At 37.6% G+C, this 20,444-nt stretch overlaps 1 protein-coding gene across 7 annotated transcripts in view; it reads right to left on the bottom strand.

Moving 5' to 3' along the window:
* Positions 1 to 20,444, bottom strand: part of LOC139471511 (agrin-like) — a 463,139-nt gene that overhangs the window by 48,759 nt on the left and 393,936 nt on the right. For 6 of the 7 annotated variants that reach the window (XM_071253875.1, XM_071253868.1, XM_071253870.1 and 3 more), the window contains 6 exons: positions 19,848 to 20,063; positions 14,583 to 14,633; positions 9,932 to 10,147; positions 6,969 to 7,078; positions 3,718 to 3,820; positions 1,083 to 1,174 (listed from right to left, as the gene is read on the bottom strand). In XM_071253875.1, the coding sequence (XP_071109976.1) occupies positions 1,083 to 1,174; positions 3,718 to 3,820; positions 6,969 to 7,078; positions 9,932 to 10,147; positions 14,583 to 14,633; positions 19,848 to 20,063 (788 nt within the window). The remainder of the gene's footprint in view (positions 1 to 1,082; positions 1,175 to 3,717; positions 3,821 to 6,968; positions 7,079 to 9,931; positions 10,148 to 14,582; positions 14,634 to 19,847; positions 20,064 to 20,444) is intronic. The other variant, XM_071253871.1, reaches the window with a different exon arrangement.

Below are 20,444 nucleotides of genomic sequence, written 5' to 3'. Positions count from 1 at the left end.
AAGCACTCCTCACCCGTGCACAGTCGCTCAGTTTTCTTGCACAGTAGGTGTTATACATGATCCCATTTCATAATCAGGAAACAGAGATACGGCCTCTTGATGGTTTCTGGCATTGACAAAGCACCCACAGTGCCAATGAAAATTAAATTATTCTAGATTTATTCTTGGCACACAAGTCTCGTGGTGTGTCTGCCGCTGTGCAATATACAGGAATTAACAAGTCTACCAGCTCATGAAATTGTATTATTCCAGAGTTATGGCTTTCTACGTTAATCAATATATAATGGATGCTTCTCCTATCTTCCACATGATGTGTTTATTTCATCAAGTAGAATGTGATGAAAATGTTACTCAATTGCATGTGAATTCTTTTTTTGTATTTCACAAGATGATTTTATTTGACCCTAATATTTTTGAAAGCTTTACTGATAACACTTTCTAACACCCATTTCTAGTTTGGAAAATTAAATATGATATTGTGGTTTATTGATGTCAAACTAATGTCCACCTGAAGTTTTAGCTTTCAGATTGAGGTGACAATATTGTGAGGGGAGACAACTGCTGTTTCAAACACTATAATTTTGGGCTCCATTTAAACTGCTGATTAAACTATGCTGAGGTGTGCTTTATGAAGCTTATTGATTCCAATATTGTTCGTATTACTTCATGTGCACTGAACTAGCCATGAAGTCCCAATAGAGAGCCAACATTCAATCACTGTCTTCTATCCAGGTATCAATGTTCAGCCTGTGGCACTAATAAAGAGTCACATTGCTCTTGGTGGATTGTCTTCACCAAACTTCACAGATCTCATGGCAGCCTGAGGATGATCAATCTTTAACCAGTGTATCATTGAAACAATGTATACCACAGCATAATAACCCAAACAGTTACGCACATGGACATACAAACACTGCTTGACTCACACACTGACTCACTCACACACTGACTCACTCCAACTCTGACTCACTCATACACTCACACACTGACTCACTCACACACTGACTCATCCAAAACACTGACCCACTCCAAAACTGACACACTCACTCACTCACTCACTCCAACACTGAATCCATACTTACATCAGTACATTTCTCGATGCAGACACACTCAGCGCGGCGCCCATCGCTGTTACACACTGCATGGAAGTCACATTTCACATTTTCACAACCATCTGAAATCAAAAGCATGTATAATGAACATTGTCCTGTAGAACCTATAGCAAGAACCCACAGCAAGAAGCTAATATATCAAGAACCTGCAGCAAGAACCTACAGAAAAAACTTGCAGTTAGAACCTACAGCAATAACTGACAGTTAGAACCATCAGCCAGATCCACATTAAGAACTTACATTAAGAACCTACAACAAGAACCCATTGCAAGAACCTACAGTAAGAACTTACAACAAGAACCCATTGCAAGAACCTACAGTAAGAACTTACAACAAGAACCCATTGCAAGAACCTACAGTTAGAACTTACAGCAAGAACCCATTGCAAGAACATACAGTTAGAACTTACAGCAAGAACCCATTGCAAGAACCAGTTAGAACTTACAACGAGAACCCATTGCAAGAACCTACAGTTAGAACTTACAACAAGAACCCATTGCAAGAACCTACAGTTAGAACTTACAGCAAGAACCCATTGCAAGAACCTACAGTTAGAACTTACAGCAAGAACCCATTGCAAGAACCTACATTAAGAACTTACAACAAGAACCCATTGCAAGAACCTACAGTTAGAACCTACAGCAAGAACCCATTGCAAGAACCTACAGTTAGAACTTACAACAAGAACCCATTGCTAGAACCTACAAATAGAACTTACAACAAGAACCCATTGCAAGAACCTACAGTAAGAACTTACAACAAGAACCCATTGCAAGAACCTACAGTTAGAACTTACAACAAGAACCCATTGCAAGAACCTACAGTTAGAACTTACAGCAAGAACCCATTGCAAGAACATACAGTTAGAACTTACAGCAAGAACCCATTGCAAGAACATACAGTTAGAACTTACAACAAGAACCCATTGCTAGAACCTACAGTAAGAACTTACAACAAGAACCCATTGCAAGAAAATACAGTTAGAACTTACAACAAGAACCCATTGCAAGAACCTACAGTTAGAACTTACAACAAGAATCCATTGCAAGAACCTACAGTTAGAACTTACAACAAGAACCCATTGCTAGAACCTACAGTTAGAACTTACAACAAGAACCCATTGCTAGAACCTACAGTTAGAACTTACAACAAGAACCCATTGCAAGAACCTACAGTAAGAACTTACAACAAGAACCCATTGCAAGAACCTACAGCAAGAAATTATAGCAAGAAAATACAGTAAGAACTTACAACAAGAACCCATTGCAAGAACCTACAGTTAGAACTTACAACAAGAACCCATTGCAAGAACCTTCAGTTAGAACTTACAACAAGAACCCATTGCTAGAACCTATAGAAAGAACCTACAGCAAGAACCTACAGTCAGAACCTACAGCAAGAAATTATAGCAAGAACATACAGTAAGAACTTACAACAAGAACCCATTGCAAGAACCTTCAGTTAGAACTTACAACAAGAACCCATTGCTAGAACCTATAGAAAGAACCTACAGCAAGAACCTACAGTCAGAACCTACAGCAAGAAATTATAGCAAGAACATACAGTAAGAACTTACAACAAGAACCCATTGCAAGAACCTACAGTTAGAACTTACAACAAGAACCCATTGCTAGAACCTATAGAAAGAACCTACAGCAAGAACCTACAGTCAGAACCTCCAACAAGAACATGAAGCAAGAACCCATAGCCAAACCATGCAACAAGAACCTACAGCAATAACCTACATCAAGAAGCCATATCAAGAACCTCCGGTTAGAAACAGCAAAAACTCATTGCAAGAATCTACAGTAATAATCTACAGAAACATCTACAGCTAGAAACTAAAACTAGATACTACAGCAAGAACCTACATCAGGAACCCATTGTAAGAACCTACAGTTAGAACAAGAACTGACAGCAGAACCCTTAAGCAAGAACCTGCAGCAAGACCCCATGGCAACATGTAGCAGCAACACACCCCAGGAACCTACATTAAAAACCATCGGCAAGAACAAGAATCTACACTGAGAACCTACAACCAGAACCTATAGTTAGAATCTACAGTTAGAGCAAACCCCTACAGCAAGAACCTATAGCAAGAACCTGTTGTTAGCACCTACATCAAGAACCCTCAGTTAGAGTGAGTAAGTGAGTTGGGTTTAACACCGCTTTTAACAGTATTCCAGTTATATCACGGCGTGTCAGCTTCATGTGGGAGGAAAGCCCTAAGTGATGCAGGTTTCAGACATTTACCACTTTGGTGAAACCCACGAGCACGGGTATGGTGCTGACAAACCTAGAAACATAATCAAGGGGAACTGGGATTTGAACCCATAATCATAGATTTCTGGCGTGCCCAAGGGACGCAACTCTACACAGCGAATCGCGGTGCCTTAGACGACTGGGGAACCCATGGCCCCCGGCAGTTAGAACCCAGAACAAGAACAATCTGTTTAATACACAAATCTAATTTCAAGAACCACTGAAATAAATACACAAAGAGTTTTCTACTCAACCCTATGATAGAACATTTCATTTTCCAATTTTCCAATTAACTCTTGAAATAACATTCCCATGAGAATGGTGAAGACAATGCCAAACTTACTGCATGGTCCCTTGTGCTTGATGCGGATGTTGATCCGGTGTTGACACTTCTCCTGCCTGAGTTTACACTCGTTATTGTAGGTGATTCCATCCTCGCCACACACCTGCAACACCACAAGTACACATGTCACATGTCAGGCGACAGCAGGCTGTCTGAGGTCACACTATTTCTGTGGAGACTCTCAGTTACAATTAGTGTGACGGTAACGCTCTTTATCAGGGCATTATCATTTGCAGAAGCCTGAAGTCTTCCATTAACAGCCCGACAAAGGAGGACAGTTGAAAAGACTAAGGGCTTCTGCAAATGACAATGCCCTGAAAAATAACATAACCATTCTAATACCTAATATCGACAGGATTTGTCATCAAATAAAAATAAACAACAATATCGGTTTCACAGAACAAACAAGATGACTTCACTGCTGAACATCAGTATGACATCACCTAACAATCGGCATGATAATGGCCCGTCATCGAGCAATATGAGGACATTGTCAAGTTACAGTGGCCCAATCATTTCTGAAAACATGCGGGCGGTTTTAAGATAATTGTGTTCATCTTATTCCCCAGCAACCTATGCTGGTCATAAGAGGAGACCAAAAGGGATAGTGTTGAAAGCCTGAGTGACTTGGTTGATGGTGTCAACCTTATCTCCAATGGTTCCAAATCTAATCACCTCTTATGACCAGCACAGGCTGATAGGGACCTAAGCAAAGAACACCAAAGTTACTGACAATGGATCAAAGTTAAGATGGACCTAAAACTGAGGAAATAGGGAGTGAGTTGGTTTTTAGGACAATTTGAGGTGAGGTGAGGTGAGGTGAGGTGAGGTGAGGTGAGGTGAGGTGAAATTGGGTTTAACGTCGCGTCCAAGATTATTGCACTTAGTGACGTGCATGGGCATGTGTGTGTGTGGCTGCTTATACTAGTCCAGACTTATGCCGATTTATAGTGCTAGCACACTGAGATACCATGACAGGGCAACACCATGTACCATCTTTTAACATATTTTGGTATGACACGGCCGGGGATTGAACCCCGGAGTTCCACTCTCCGGGCGGACGCTCTACCTCTTGACCGTGGAGGCAGTCAGGACAATTTGAACAGTAAGGAAGAGAATTTATGTATGTCAACTTCTTTATTATGAGAACACAATATTTTGGAGTATTTGCTTACTCCTTCATCAGGTGAATCCCTTAGACATTTATCACTTCTGTGAAACCAACAAGCATGGGGATGGTGCTGAGAAACCTGAAAAGATCCTGAGGGCAACTCTGGGTTTCGAACCAATGATCATAGGTTTCTGGCGTGCCCAAGGGACGCAACTCTGCACAGCAAATTTTAGATAGGCTGCCGATGCCACCCATGAGGAGATGCAGGATATTTGGCTTTCTTGTCAAATAACATGTTTATGTCATTGTTTGTTTGTTGATAATTTAATGAGCAGCACATCAGTCTGGTTAAGATACAAAGATTACTGTCTCGAGATGGTCGTAACTTCTAAACCATTTTTTAAAACCTATTTCTGTTTAGTTCTGCCCTGAACCAAAAATATGCAAATATAGGCAAGTCTGTTTTTATGTCATATGATTTACACATATTTTGAGAATAATTCCATCACTTTCATGACTACAAAGTTTTGAAAAAGACCACATCAAAACATCCAGCACATAAAAGTAATGAAAAAATATTTTGGAATAATTTCATGCATAAAACAATTGAAGTGTCCGAAACATGTGAATTATTCAGAGCTTCATATAAACCCCAAAATAAGTAAATTGCAATTTCAGACAAAATATGACAAGAAACACATTACTCGAAACAATTGTTGCAAGATTTCAGACATAAACACAAAAAAAAGCAGGAACCGAGATGGGAAAACACCACACAAAAAGGATTTCTATTGATTTTCTGGTCCATATTTTATGAAGTGGACACATAAAAAACATCATACATGATTCATATATCACACAGCTGGACTGATGTTCACACTCCTCGCGTACACTGACACTAATCTGAGGTGATACGACTGATACGAAGAAGACGTTGTACAAGTTTACGAGGACATCACACAGAAAATGGTGGCACAAACACAAAGTTACTTCAGTACGCGCAATGCCTCGACTGTCACTTTATTATTCAGTGAAATGCCAGGACAGAAAACGGTGTGAGAGAGAATCCCACTGGTGTCAGATAAAACTGAACCATAGTCATCGCTGAGTTGGAATTCCTGCTGCTTCTAGCAACATACCAGCAATATCACAGCATGGTAAACCAGAAAGGAATGTCACGCTTTGTACCTATGTGGCCAATCAAATGAGGGAGTGAGTCTGGTTTTACAACGCTTTTATCAATATTCCAGCAATAACACAGCGGGGGACACCAGATATAGGCTTTACATATTGTGGCCGTGTTGGTAACCGAACCTGGGTCTTCACCATAATCAAAGATACAAGAGAAGGATGATCCTTCAGCTTGGTTTCCCTGCAAGCCATTTGTGGAATCTATAAGAATTTATTGGAAAACAAAACATTTCACACACTTAAGTGCAGCTGATATGTTTTTTTTCAAACAAAATGGTCAGTTCGTAATCTAAATGTTTTTCTTTTAATGGTGGAAAACACCTGTACCTTTTTCAAGAGGATAGCTCAATGCTGTTTTTTAAATATTTTTACCAGTTTGTTTATGGTACTCTTCCATGTTACCCATGACTATTTATGAGGTGGGTTTTTAAAAAATTATTTATTCAAAATGATAATACTGATATTATCTGTCACTCTGGAAAATTTAATATTTTAATAGGAGACAGGCATGCCAGCATTACAAGAGCTACCAAAATAATACAAATAATTGATGACATTTTTGTGAAATCAACGTTGAAATTTTATACATTGATTTACCTCACTAGATCATGGACAAGCCAAACAAATAATTACTTCAAGATATAGTTAGACAGAATTCATGTCATTCATCTTGTTTCTTTGGGTATGATTGTGAGAGAGTGGAGTTCTACACCATTTAGCATTATCATGATGTGGGTGCTTGGAGGGGGGGGGAGGGGGGACCAAACAGAGTTTTCAGCATAACCTTACCCACACAGCCACCCTGCTGCCCAATTATTTCTTTGACTAAGCAAAGTATGGAATACTAACGAGGTCATGTTTCTTCAATCAAACCCATTGATGACTGAATGTGGGAATGTATGACCACCCAAAAGGGTCATAATTCTGTTGACAGATATGGAACACCTACCGGGTCAAAATCCTCATTGCATGATGGACACTGACAGGAGGGCTGGCCATGTCTGACCACACACATCGCACCATAGTCACACCGGAATGATCGGCAGGGGATGTCATGACCTGAGGAAGAAAATAGATATATGTTTACTCAAACTTGGAGAAATAATTTTAACAATTCATGTGAAACAAGTATTTGTCACAGAGTGACGAAATATCCCCCGCCTGTACACCATAGTACCAAATATGAAGACAATCCAGCGATTAGTTCTTGAGATATTGTGGCAACACCGTTTTCCAACTCCAAAAACAGATTTGCCTGCTGTGACCTTGAAAATGGGGTCAAGGTCACCAAATCTGACAGGTGTATGCGGTGTCTGTATATACACCATAGTTCCAAATATGAAGACAATCCAGCGATTAGTTCTTGAGATATCGCGGCAACACTGTTTTCTAACTCCAAAAGCAGATTTGCCTGCTGTGACCTTGAAAATGGGATCAAGGTGACCAAAACCGACTGGTGTCTGCGGAGTCTGTATATACACTATAGTTCCAAATATGAAGACAATCCAGTGTTTAGTTCTTGAGATATCGCGGCAACACCGTTTTCCAACTCTAAAAGCAGATTTGTCTGCTGTGACCTTGAAAATGGGATCAAGGTCACCAAAACCGACTGGTGTCTGCGGAGTCTGTATATACACCATAGTTCCAAATATGAAGACAATCCAGAGATTAGTTCTTGAGATATTGCGGCAACACCGTTTTCCAACTCCAAAAGCAGATATACCTGCTGTGACCTTGAAAATGGGGTCAAGGTCACCAAAACCGACTGATGTCTGCGGAGTCTGTATATACACCATAGTTCCAAATACGAAGACATTCCAGAGATTAGTTCTTGAGATATTGCGGCAACACTGTTTTCCAACTCCAAAGGCAGATATGCCTGCTGTGACCTTGAAAATGGGGTCAAGGTCACTAAAACCAACTGGTGTCTGCGGAGTCTGTATATACACCATAGTTCCAAATATGAAGACAATCCAGAGATTAGTTCTTGAGATATTGCGGCAACACCGTTTTCCAACTCCAAAAGCAGATATGCCTGCTGTGACCTTGAAAATGGGGTCAAGGTCACCAAAACCGACTGGTGTCTGCGGAGTCTGTATATACACCATAGTTCCAAATATGAAGACATTCCAGAGATTAGTTCTTGAGATATTGCGGCAACACCGTTTTCCAACTCCAAAAGCAGATATGCCTGCTGTGACCTTGAAAATGGGGTCAAGGTCACCAAAACCGACTGGTGTCTGCGGAGTCTGTATATACACCATAGTTCCAAATATGAAGACAATCCAGTGTTTAGTTCTTGAGATATCGCGGCAACAAACAGGTGGGATGTACGGACGGACGGACGTACGTACGGACGGTCGTGAATACTATATCCCCCGCTTCGCGCTTTCGCGCGGCGGGGGATAAAAATATATATATTTTTTTGGGTTAAACACAGCACCCAGCAATATTTCAGCCACATGATGGAGAACTGTAAATATTTTAATTGGACCAGCCAATCCAACGTGCATAGATCCAGGCAATTGAGATTTAATGACATCAACCAAGTCAGTGAGTCTGACTATCACGTTAGTCACCTCTTTCAACATGCGGGGGCATGGGTGGCCCAGTCATCTAAGGCGCCGCGATTCGCTGTGCAGAGTTGCGTCCCTTAGGCATGCCAGAAACCTATGATTGTGGGTCAGATTATAAGCTGACACACCGCGATATAACTGGAATACTGTTAAAAGCGGCGTTAAACCCAACTTACTCACTCACTTTCCACATGCATGTACCGCCGTCATATAGCTGGAATATATAGCTGAGAGTGGCATTAAAAAACAACAAACCAACCAACCAAATCAACATGCATGGGTTGCTGAGGACCAATTTTAACCCAGATCTTAATGGAGGAATTAGGTTTTTTAGTAAATTGAGTTCTGAGTGACATTATCATAGGCAACGTACAGGCCCTTTGATACATCATAGTGGATTATAATTTTTTACTTAACGTTTGTCACATCAATTATAAAATCCTACATTTTTTAGTACTATGTCCATATGAGATTTTCTTCAAATGATTTTCAAATGTAACATACTGAATTGAAATATGATTTATGACAGGTATTTTTAAAAATAGTTAAAAATATAAAAGAAAAAACAAGCTCTTCTTTTTCAAACAACATTACCAGGACAAAATAAACAATAAAAAATAATTATGCGAGCTGTTAATCAGTCTCGTGTTGGGAATAACGGACACTCAATACTCATATACAGATGGCCATATGAGTCATTGCATCATAATCCTCGGCCCTTTCAACCAACTCTTAGTTTTGGAAGGTCAAAATATTAATTTTGTATTGGTCATTTTTTATTTATAGTTATGGGGGTATAGGTTGTTTGGGATGGTTAGTTTTAGTATGAAACAATATGTTTAAAGTGCAGGATACTTATTACCTTTACAGTGACATAAACATTTATTTACTTGTGATGGAGAAGGCTTTATCTCTCTTCATCTTTCTCTACTTCAAACCTTGTCGTGGCCAGACAAAACAATGTGCATATCTATAACTGTTCATTCCATCATTGGTTACTTATAACCTTACCGTTTACTTTTCATTAAGGCTATTGTAGTCGTAATCTTCTTTTTTTTCTGGTCCATCAAAGACATAAGCAGTCAGGTGATTAGAAAAAAAATTCAAACCATTTTAACTGTTACGTTATTCTGGGCTGTTGTTGTAGCCGTGGGCAAATATATTTTTTAAAAGAGTTCCTTACTATTATCATCCTGTCTTTAGAGTTGAAAAACATAACCTTTGATTTGACAAGAATGTACCAATCTCTTTATCAAGAGGGTTACAACGCAAATATTTAAAATACATTTCTGACCCACTTCATATGGCAAATGCTTCCTCAACCTTTAATTCTTACCACAGGGGCCTGTGTGAACTACCACGACATACACTTTTTGTGCACACGATTGTCGCCGTAGTTCGCACTCGCTGTCATATGTCGTGCTGTCATTGCCGCAGACTTGCCGGACAACTGGTTGGCATGGTGGGGGACACACACAGGAGGCACGTCCTTGCCGATCAACACTGCATTCTTCCTCATCTCCGCAGCGAATCTTGTCACATGGGTTAGTTACTGTAATGGGATTGGTCGAAAAAAAATTGAGACATGACTTTTATTATTTGAAGTAAACATTGTGGTTCAATCGACTAAATTTTCCATGTTTTTGCAAGAAAATTTCTTTGCTGCAAAATCCGGATTTTGATGAATATTCTTGAGTGTGTGTTTATAAGTTTTGGCTTCTCATGGGTATTGACCATGCATGATGTTATACGGTTATACAGGCTCTATCTTACATGCAGCATATACTTTAAGCCAACAATCCAAAAGAACATCTCACTAACCTTCAGAAATCAACAGACATACAAATGTACAATTCTGCTTCTAGGCATATTATTTCACATCTTAACAAAATCTGCACCAGAGTCAAATCTATTTTTACAGATTTTCAAATAATTTATTTGAATTTGAAGAATAACCACTGATTTCAAATTATGCTTAAAAAATGAGGACAGTAAAAGGTGAATATATACCAAAATGTATGTTTAATTTAATTGTAAAAATGTGATAAATGAGTTACAATAAAGATTTTCACTTCATATTCTTTGGATTTGAAAGATTTTGCACAAAAGTTAAGTATCTGTTTTTTAAACAATTTGATTGTTGATGCAGGCTTTGTAGGCTACACTTACAGCATAACAAAGTTTATAATGGAAGTGACAACAGAGTTTTTCTAGTATAGATGCAACGTTCTTCAGAACAAATATATTAAGGAATTGTTCATTCTCAGAGTGTGAACTGGAACATGCATTAGCATCCTGGCACATGAGGAACTGTGGAATGTTTTTTCACAATAAACCTAAAAATCGGAAACCATTTTGAATGACAAAGAAATATAAATAATTTCTTAATGAAGTAAAACTTGCAAAAACGTTTGAAACAGTAATGTATCAAAGTGATTATGAAGAATAATATCTTTATCAACTTCATGAAAGAATGGTGTTATATGAAAATGACAGTTTTTAGTACAGGAAATGTCAAGAGGTATTTCATTACATCGTTTGACAATTATTACTTCTTGTTTCTAATGAACTGCTTTTTATCAATGAATATTGACACTTACTGTAAATGATGTTACAAATAAAGTAACAAATAAAGTAACAAATAAATTCTATACATACTGATGTCATTTTCAATGAAAATGGTATTTCACAAATGTGCAACAAGAATTATAAACATCGAAAAGAAACATCAAAATAAACAATTAGTAAACACCAATATCAAACACACAGACAAACAACACAAAGCTTTTCTAAATGATAGAATTTGAACCATATTCTAATTCAAGTTGCTATGGAGACTAAAAACATAAAGAACCTTAACTCTCAATCCAAATACTTTGAACAGTATTTTTTAGTAGATTGCTCATCGCCATGGAGAATGTAAGGTTGGCGGTCAGATCCCCTGCCCTGGCACTCGGCATTAAGGGGATAAAGCAAGAACAGGTCGACTCAGAGGTAGTATACTGTTTCTTGTTTCATTTAAATATATTCTATTGTCCAAAAAGACTGGGATTTGGCACATGTGCACACTCATTGCTCGGAGTCAGTATACTGTGTCTGAGTTGGGTATTCATACGGCAAGGTATCTCAGTGGGCTGGCACTATTAAACCAGCATTATCTCGGACAAGTACAAGTAGCCGCACACACACACACACACCCTCATGCATGCCTGTCACTATATTAATGCTATAATCTTGAATGTAAGCGACGTTAACCCCCCTTTTCACCTCACCTTCAATTCAAAGAATTTCAGTCATCTGAATCTTTTATTTTATAGGTTGTACTTATTAGTGCATCCCACAAGCATGGGAATCATGATGACAAAATGAGGATCCTTACCAAATCAGTATGGGATTGCAACTCATGACAAGCAGATCCTGGCACAGTTAAGGAGACAACTCTGCACCGAAAACTGAAACCTTAAAACCTATATTCACTGACAACTGTTTAGTGATGTAAGGTGTATTTAAGATAAACTATTAAAATATTTGATTTATCATTCATGTAATTAAACAAAAAATGTTCAGCGCAAATTAATAATTTTCTGCTGCTTTATTTCATTATTGATCATGTGAACAATGGTACGGATGTGAAAAAGACTGCTGGTATGTTAAAAACAAGCAGAATTGAAGTACACAGTTCAAAGAATTTCTCTTGAAGCCTCAATTCATCTTACTTCGGTTCCAATAAATCTATTTTTCTTCCAAATGTATTTTATATGGGTGATATGAATTATAGTTGTGTTACAATTGATGAGCCCTTATAACCTAAAACTATACTTTCAAAGTTAAAATATTCCAAAATCTCCTAAATATAAATGAATCCTTTTCAATCTTAGATGTATGTGATTGTATGACCAAATTATTCCAAAAAAGAATTCCAATGAAATAAACTATGAATAAAACATGCATCTACAATATCATCTGTCACAATTGTAAAAAAATAGTTTAATTTCAAGTGCATAATATACCTGCTTAAAATTTAGAAAATATCAATATAAATCTTTTTTGCTACCCAGTGCATTAAATGAATATTTCACAGTTAAAATGTAATAGTTTTCAGAAGAAATTTAAGCTGAAGATGTATCGATATGTCAAATTTTTATCACTGACACTAGAACTTCTAATCACTTAAAGTGTTCTGCTAAATTCTGAAGCTACTGGTATTGAAACTGGGACCTGTCTCAATGGAAAAAAAGACATAATTCTTTTAAGTCAGCAAAATCATTAATTTCCTTGCAGTTTCGGCAGTTTGTTTCTTTCAGTTAATAGAATTGAGAATTGTCTTTTCCGTACGATGACTACAACTGCTAAGACAAATGACTCTAATTTACTTAAGAAAACATTTTTCAAATGAAATTGAAAATTCTTGAAATGGTCCATCAATCTTCCATCCCTGGCTTCATACGTAGTGATTTCCAATTCAGACAGTTTTTATCAACTCCTGGATGTGTATGCTTGGTTTCATCAACAGGATGTCAGGAGCATACAGACACTATGTTATAACACCCATATTTGGACTTTTTCTAATTCAATTAATTACTTGAATGATCTTACTGCACACAAACTCGATAAAAATAAAATCAACTTTGACATTACCAAACTTTGAATGATGATCTTTTTTCAGTTTAAACTTAGAATTCCACATTTTTTACCCAACCAGTGCCAAGGACAGATAACCAGAGATTGCCTGTGTGGAGGTGAGCTTTGCTTTTTGCATACAGTAGCACACAGAAGCTTGAATCTCTTAGGCTATTTTTCAATATTTAGTGGACATCTTTGCAACACAAATTCCATTTTCAGTCTGAGGATACGGGGGACAATATACTTCCCCGAAACCCCTACAGGGAATTTTGCAAGAAGTAATGAACTTGTTTTGTCTTGGAGGGTGATTATAATATTATTGACAAAACACAATAGCTAGGATATATTTGTATGTTGTTTTGTAACAAGCAAAAGTTTCGTATTGTTCCATGTTATATTTATATAAGTCATTAGTTTTTATAACAAGCTGTCGCACCCAGGCCTTGGCTTTGAGAACCCAATGCAATCATAGAAGACAGCATCTGTCACTCAACATCAAATAGAGAAAGTTAGAGGAAGACACAATATTGATACAACCAGACAATATTCACCACACAACATCATACGGTCTAACACCCATTGGGAAAGGGAATCACGACAGTGATAGCAGCCTTGGTTTCAAATTTCCCTCTCTTTCAACTTTTGAAACTATATTGCAGAATGATTGGCTAATAATTTAACTAATCATATCTTGCAGCAAGCTGATTGGCTATTACAATGCTTTGACAAATAAAATGTTTGAGTTGATTTGTTGTTATGCTTAGTTTCAACCAATCACAACTGCACTGAAAGCTGATTGGTTCCTATTGTTATGGTTCTGACCAATGACAGCTACACTGCAAGCTGATTGGCTGTTACAAACTATGAAGAAAAAAACTGCTGTATTAGAGCCTGGAAAAAGAATGAAACTGTAGATTCTGAAATTTGAAATTGATTTAGGAAACCATGGCTTAAAAAAGCTGAAATGTTAGACTGCAACAATAGCAATGCTTGTGCTAAGTGTTAATGTTGTGTCATAGGTTTCACTTGTGAGAAATATAAATTCATCTGCAATGACATCAACAATGCCTAAAGAAGTACATCATTCCATTATCAAAATATTTATCGTTTATAATACAATTTTCAAAATATTCATATGGACAATGAAAATCTGCTCCCTGCATAATTTTTAGATGTCATAGAATGAAAAGGGCAAAAAGCACAATCACAACAACTAAAGTAGAAAATACGTAAATTATGAATTTATAAAAAATAGTTGATGCCAGAGCAACGCTTTCTCAACTTCAAGGAACATCATTAGGTGAACAGTGTGTGATTAAAAATATGGGTAATCTAGAAATAGAAAGTGGGCGTGTCAAAATTACCGTCTGTCTTATACTCATCCTGTACAGCCCCAGGACTGATAACGTTTATTCCTGGTGACATACATATAACATATGTTCAGTCATGTAATAACAGCTTATATACTATACACAACACAGTCAGAACTCATACTTAAAGATCTGTCTGACATTTTCTTGTACAAAAGTGCAAATGATGTCAAAGTTTCTTTTGTCCTTATGATATTGTTTGAGTGGCATATAAATTAAGACACTGCATGGATTCCAGCTTCGTTGTCTATTGCTAAGTTGCTCTTGGTATTTGGTTCTTGCACCTATATAACCATCTTCCTGAGGCAAGCGTGCCCACTAGCCTATATCAAAGCCTAGTTTCTACCCTTGCCACACCAAGGTCACTTCTCTTGATTCCTTGTAATGAAAACGCGATATCCAATCAGATAGCTGTTCTTGTCTGCATAGCTTCAAAAAGATGGCGACAACGAAGTCGATCAGACAACGAAAACATTCATCCCTGACATACAAACATAGGCAATCGTTGAGGGTTTAAAAGATGTAAAAGACATATTTGAGCAGTAAATCACTTTCATACGAATTAAGGAGCACCAGTCTTGGATGTTGATTTTGGGAACAACTTTCATACGAAGGAGCACCAGTCGTGGATGTTGATTTTGGGAACATTCTCTGATTGGACTATCGCACAAATTGAGCACAGTGGGTTTGATGTGGCAAGGGTGGCAACAAAACTTTGATAAAAACTCTAGTTGATGCTCTTGCCTCGAAAAGATACTTGATAACATGATTTGTCACTTCAGTTTGACTTTCCTTGTGACAATGTATGCAATCATCTAGTGACATATGAATTGTAATAAATAACAAACTGGAATCCAGACATTTTCCTACAAACCTGCAACCTGTATTTGCCATCCAATTCATGATCAAGATATTATCGTATGATCTCAGTTGCATTATCCTGCGTTCTCCAAATAAAATTAAACTGAGGCATGTGTTAACTGCCCCCGACACAACTGCTTATTCAAGATCATACTGGACCCCATGAAGCTGTTTTTATATGAATTATGCACAGGCATCTTCCCGAGGCAAGAGAGTTAACTGACTATAAAAGTCCAGTTTCCACCCTTACCGAACTAGGCTGGCATTATGGGATTACATTTTGGCTTGACTAACGAGTCTATGCATAGTCCAATCAAATTCGCGCACTGAAATCAAAATCTGGTTCGTAAACTGTCGTTGTCAGCAGATATTTTCCAAATCTTTTCATGTTTTTAATCAAGGTGCTCACGTGATTTGATGTATTTCTCGATGTAAGACCCGTTTTATCCATATATAGATGTTAATTATCAATCCAATCGTCTTGACTGAGCGCCGCTATTTTGTTTGAAACAAATGCAAGTGATGGAATCGGATTGGTCCATAGGAGAGGCTCAGAAGGGACATAACTCATAATAACCACTCGTGGCACTACGGTCGAGCCAAGGAATTCCAGCCTAGTCAGTTAACTCTCTTGCCTCAGGAAGATGTGCACAGGCGGATCCAGAGGTGGGGTCCAGGGGTCCGTATTTTGAAAACCAAATGTATGTTGAAGGCAGTAAAATTATCTGAGATCAGATTTTGAACCCCTCCCTTTTAGAAATGCTGGATCCGCCCTTGATTTGGTAAACTGAACTGTAAGAACTGTGAGTGAGTATTTCATTTCCCAAAAATTGTTGTAATGAAAAGTAACAATAAATAATGGACATTGAAGTTTCCAGACAGTATGAAGAGAAATGTTATATGCTTGTGATCTTCAAAATGTTCATCTTGACCAAAACTAAACCAGTGCAGTTAATAAAGTATACATATTAAGAAGCATTTATAAACTATCACAATAGGGTGTTCTAGAACAGATTTAAATTGTTTGGACCTGATACAAAACATCTTGTTCATGCTGCCCTGTGCATCAAATGTTTTATTGTTTTCCCAAACATTGATGATATTATTACACAGCCAACTGAGTTTCATGTTTCATAGTTTCTGGGAATAATTTCAAATATAGTGCTATCCCAGATGCTATTAAATATGAATAAATAAATATAAATCATTTCATCAGCTGACCAAGGTTTGTTAATATGTTAATTGCTTTAAAATATTCATATATTCTACATATTTCAGTATATTGTTTTAAACTTTTTGTGATATGTTCTAATATCAGGTATTTAAAGGCGTTAGACATGGTGAGCTCTGTTTCACTTCCTTCTTTGACATAAGCCACACTGTGTGACCAGGGTTGAGGGACAGTCTTGCAGTTAAACATTGCAACCCAACTAATTTACTGTTGGTATAAATGTACAGAAGTAGAAGGACATCCAGCCTCCTGTCCACTCTGCTCTCTCAAGATGGAGAGGGGCGGTCGGGTAGCCTAGTGGTTAAAACATTCGCTCATCACGCCGAAAACCTGGGTTCGAATCACGACATGGGTACAATGTGTGAAGCCCATTTCTGGTGTCCCCCGCCGTGACAATATTGCTAAAAGTGGCGTTAAACCAAACTCACTCACTCACTCAAAGATGGAGAGAAACTGACACAGTGAATTCAAGGACCTATTATTGCCATAAACAGCCAATCCATCCAAGACATTTGGTGTTGTTTCTTACCATATTACCCCGTCTCCATTTTGCTCATACCTTCATCATTTTGAGGGCTCCAATAAAATATATTTGAAGTTTAAATATTTTATATTTTTCTACCTACAATTTTTTTAGGCCAAAAGTCTCTCTGCCCCTCCCCAAATCTGAAAGCCATCTGTCCAAGTCATAGCATTTTCATTAAACTATGTTTATAACGAACACCCTTATAATTAACTGACTGATATAAGAAACTTATTTTTTAGTCCTGGCCATTTCTTGCATAAATGCTGTATATATGCTTATACAAACTATGTTTTTTACGAACTAAAATTAGGGGTTCCTTTGAGTTAATTATAACTGTAGTTTACTGTATCTGAACTAATAGGAGTTTGGGAATTTGAACATGTGTGGGCAATTATACATATCAAAACAAACCTTGGGATGGTACCTAAATATTTTCACTTTTGCTTTATTGAAACTGGCTGATATGAAATAATGTAACTGATTGCTAAATGAAAATCAATTTTGTTTCAGGACAATATGAACACGGACATATTTTGCAATTAACCCGCCTCAGCAATTTTGCAGCCATTCCCATCAGAATTATGAAATGAGGGCACAAGGCTTAGTCCTATCACTGATGCATACATTCAAGGACAACACTGTCCCATATGCAGACCTTTTTCGTCAATTCAGCCAAAGTGATAAATAATTTATAATGCTGCAAACAACACTAAAAATAATTTTTAAAATTTTTTCTGAATATTTTGGATCATAATTTAATTGTGCATGTTGCAGTCAGTAAAACAATTGCAGAAATTTGATGGTACATATTCTAGGATGCTTTAAAGTTTCTTGTGGTGGTATCCTTATTCTATTAAATATATATTCAATACTGACTGATGGAAGACTTGTGATCATTGAGGTTAAATATTCTTCCAAGCTCATGAAAATCAGATCTTTTGATCTGATATGTCACCTCTCTGAGTAAAGATTTGAGGACAACTCCAAAGAAATTTGTGTCAGGTGTCAGTTTTCTGAAATGATTCACTTTCATTTCTTACAGTATCAACTTAATGTACATTTAGAGGGGTGGTGGGCCTAGTGGTTAAAGCACTCGCTTGTCACGCCGAATACCTGGGTTTGATTCCCACATGGTTAAAATAAGTGAATTCCATTACTGCCGTGATATTGCTGGAATATTGCTAAAAGCAGCGTAAAACCACACTCACTCACTCACTCTGCCACCTCAATTTGGGAAAATTGATTTCAGCAAAAGAAAACTGACAAAGTACTCAAATAAACCCTCCTTAGTCGTTTGTTTGTTTGTTTAATGCCGCACTCAGCAATATTCCAGCTATATGACGGCGGTCCGTAAACAATCGAGTCTGGGCCAGACAATCCAATGATTAATATCATGAGCATCGATCCATGCAATTGGGATCGATGACGTGCATCAACCAAGTAAGCGAGCCTGACCACCCGATCCCGTGAGTCGCCTCTTACGACAAGCATAGTTGCCACTTACGGCAAGCATGGGTTGCTGAAGACCTATTCTACCCCAGAATCTTCACGGGTGCCCTCCTTAGTACACAGTTTTTGGTTTAAATGCCATGACACTCAGAAATGACATGGTTTATAAAATATCAATAACATAAATAGTGTTAGTTTATTATTTTGCACTCTGATTATATTCATTTTTTCAGATACAGAAATCAGATATGCTGGTCTGAATGTTTTGCTCACTGAAATCGAGAATTAGGAAGCCTTGACACTGACTGGCTGATGAGAAAGGTCACCTGATGTGACCTTTCAAAATGTCCTCAGATCTTCACGCAGAGAGATGTCATATCAGAGTGAAACACCAGATTTTAATGAGATTGAACATTGTCACTGTTATCAAAGAAAATGTAAGTGCTTCAATCAAACTGAAATAAAATATTGTAAAAACTGCAAAGTTTGGTAGCTGTCATACAAAGCAAATGACTTCAGAAACACATTTCTTCCGCACAATTTCCAAGAATTTTGATAAGATTACAAAAAATACAACTTGACCTTTGTACACAAATAACATGTAATAATAATGTTACGTTATGTACATTAATAAAATGATTAAAAAAACATCAAAACTATTAAAGACAAAAAACATCCATCTAAAATGAAAGACCAGCTCCAATAACTTGCTGCAAAAATGCCAAATCTCTCCAATATCACACCCGAAATTTGACTACTGGTAAATTCAGATCAGAACTGTTAATCCAAATAATTCTCAATTAATTCCAAATGAGAAAGCGATATCTGTGTGTGTGACATTTCAAGTTAAAGATATGTTAAATGATACTTTCAAAGACATTTATTTGAGCCAAATATCTTGTGATGCAAAAAAGACATCAAATGTCAAACCTGTTTCTTGGCATTTCTTACGAATATTTTGATAGCTTATGAAAAACATTTTATTGTGATTAAAATTCTTCAAAATAGTAACAATTACATTAAGAAACATGCAGACAGTTGTCTGTATCACATTCAATGTATATATCTTCAATTAACCCTCTGTGAGCTGGCTTGGAATGCTCTGGCAATAAAAAAACCCATGAACACAACATGAACAAAACCATAAATTAAATGTGCATGGGAGTGCGTTTCATAACTACGGATTACCAACCTGGAGTGCATTCGCCTGAATATAACACATCAATGTCTTTACGAGCTTTGCATGCTTCTCTGCGCAGTAAGCATTTATTGCTGTATGTTCGTCCGTTTGTGGCACAAACTGGCTCAAAGACGTCAGCGCATTGAAAATTGCAGCGACAGATGGGCTTGCGCTGTTTGTCGAGATGGCACACCTCGGGCTCCTCACAACGAAAGCCTTCGCATGGGTCTGAAAACAGAGATGGCTGGTTTATTAGGTATGTGTATGTATGTTTGTCTCGATGATACACTGCGGACTCCTCTCAGTGAAAATCTTTGCACGGGCCTGAAAACAGAGATGGCTGCTGTATGAAAGCTGTTTGTGAACAGATGGTGTAACATTGGATGATAATGGGCTGATGATGGTCTGTTGATGGTCTGTTGATGGTCTGTTGATGGTCTGTGGGTTGATAATGGTCCATCGATGGCCTGTAGATGGTTTGTGGCGACAATGGTGTGTGGATGGTGTGGATGGTCTACTTGAGGATGATGGTCTGTGAATGGTCTACTTGTAGATAATGGTCTGTGGATGGTCTATTTGGAGGTAATGGTCTGTGGATAGGCTATTTGG

The sequence above is a fragment of the Haliotis cracherodii genome, unplaced genomic scaffold (genome assembly GCF_022045235.1).
Source record: "Haliotis cracherodii isolate W230 unplaced genomic scaffold, xgHalCrac1.p SCAF_23, whole genome shotgun sequence".
Classification (NCBI taxonomy): Eukaryota; Metazoa; Mollusca; class Gastropoda; order Lepetellida; family Haliotidae; genus Haliotis; species Haliotis cracherodii.
Note: the sequence above shows the minus strand (reverse complement) of the source record. Positions and strands in the feature narration are given on the sequence as shown.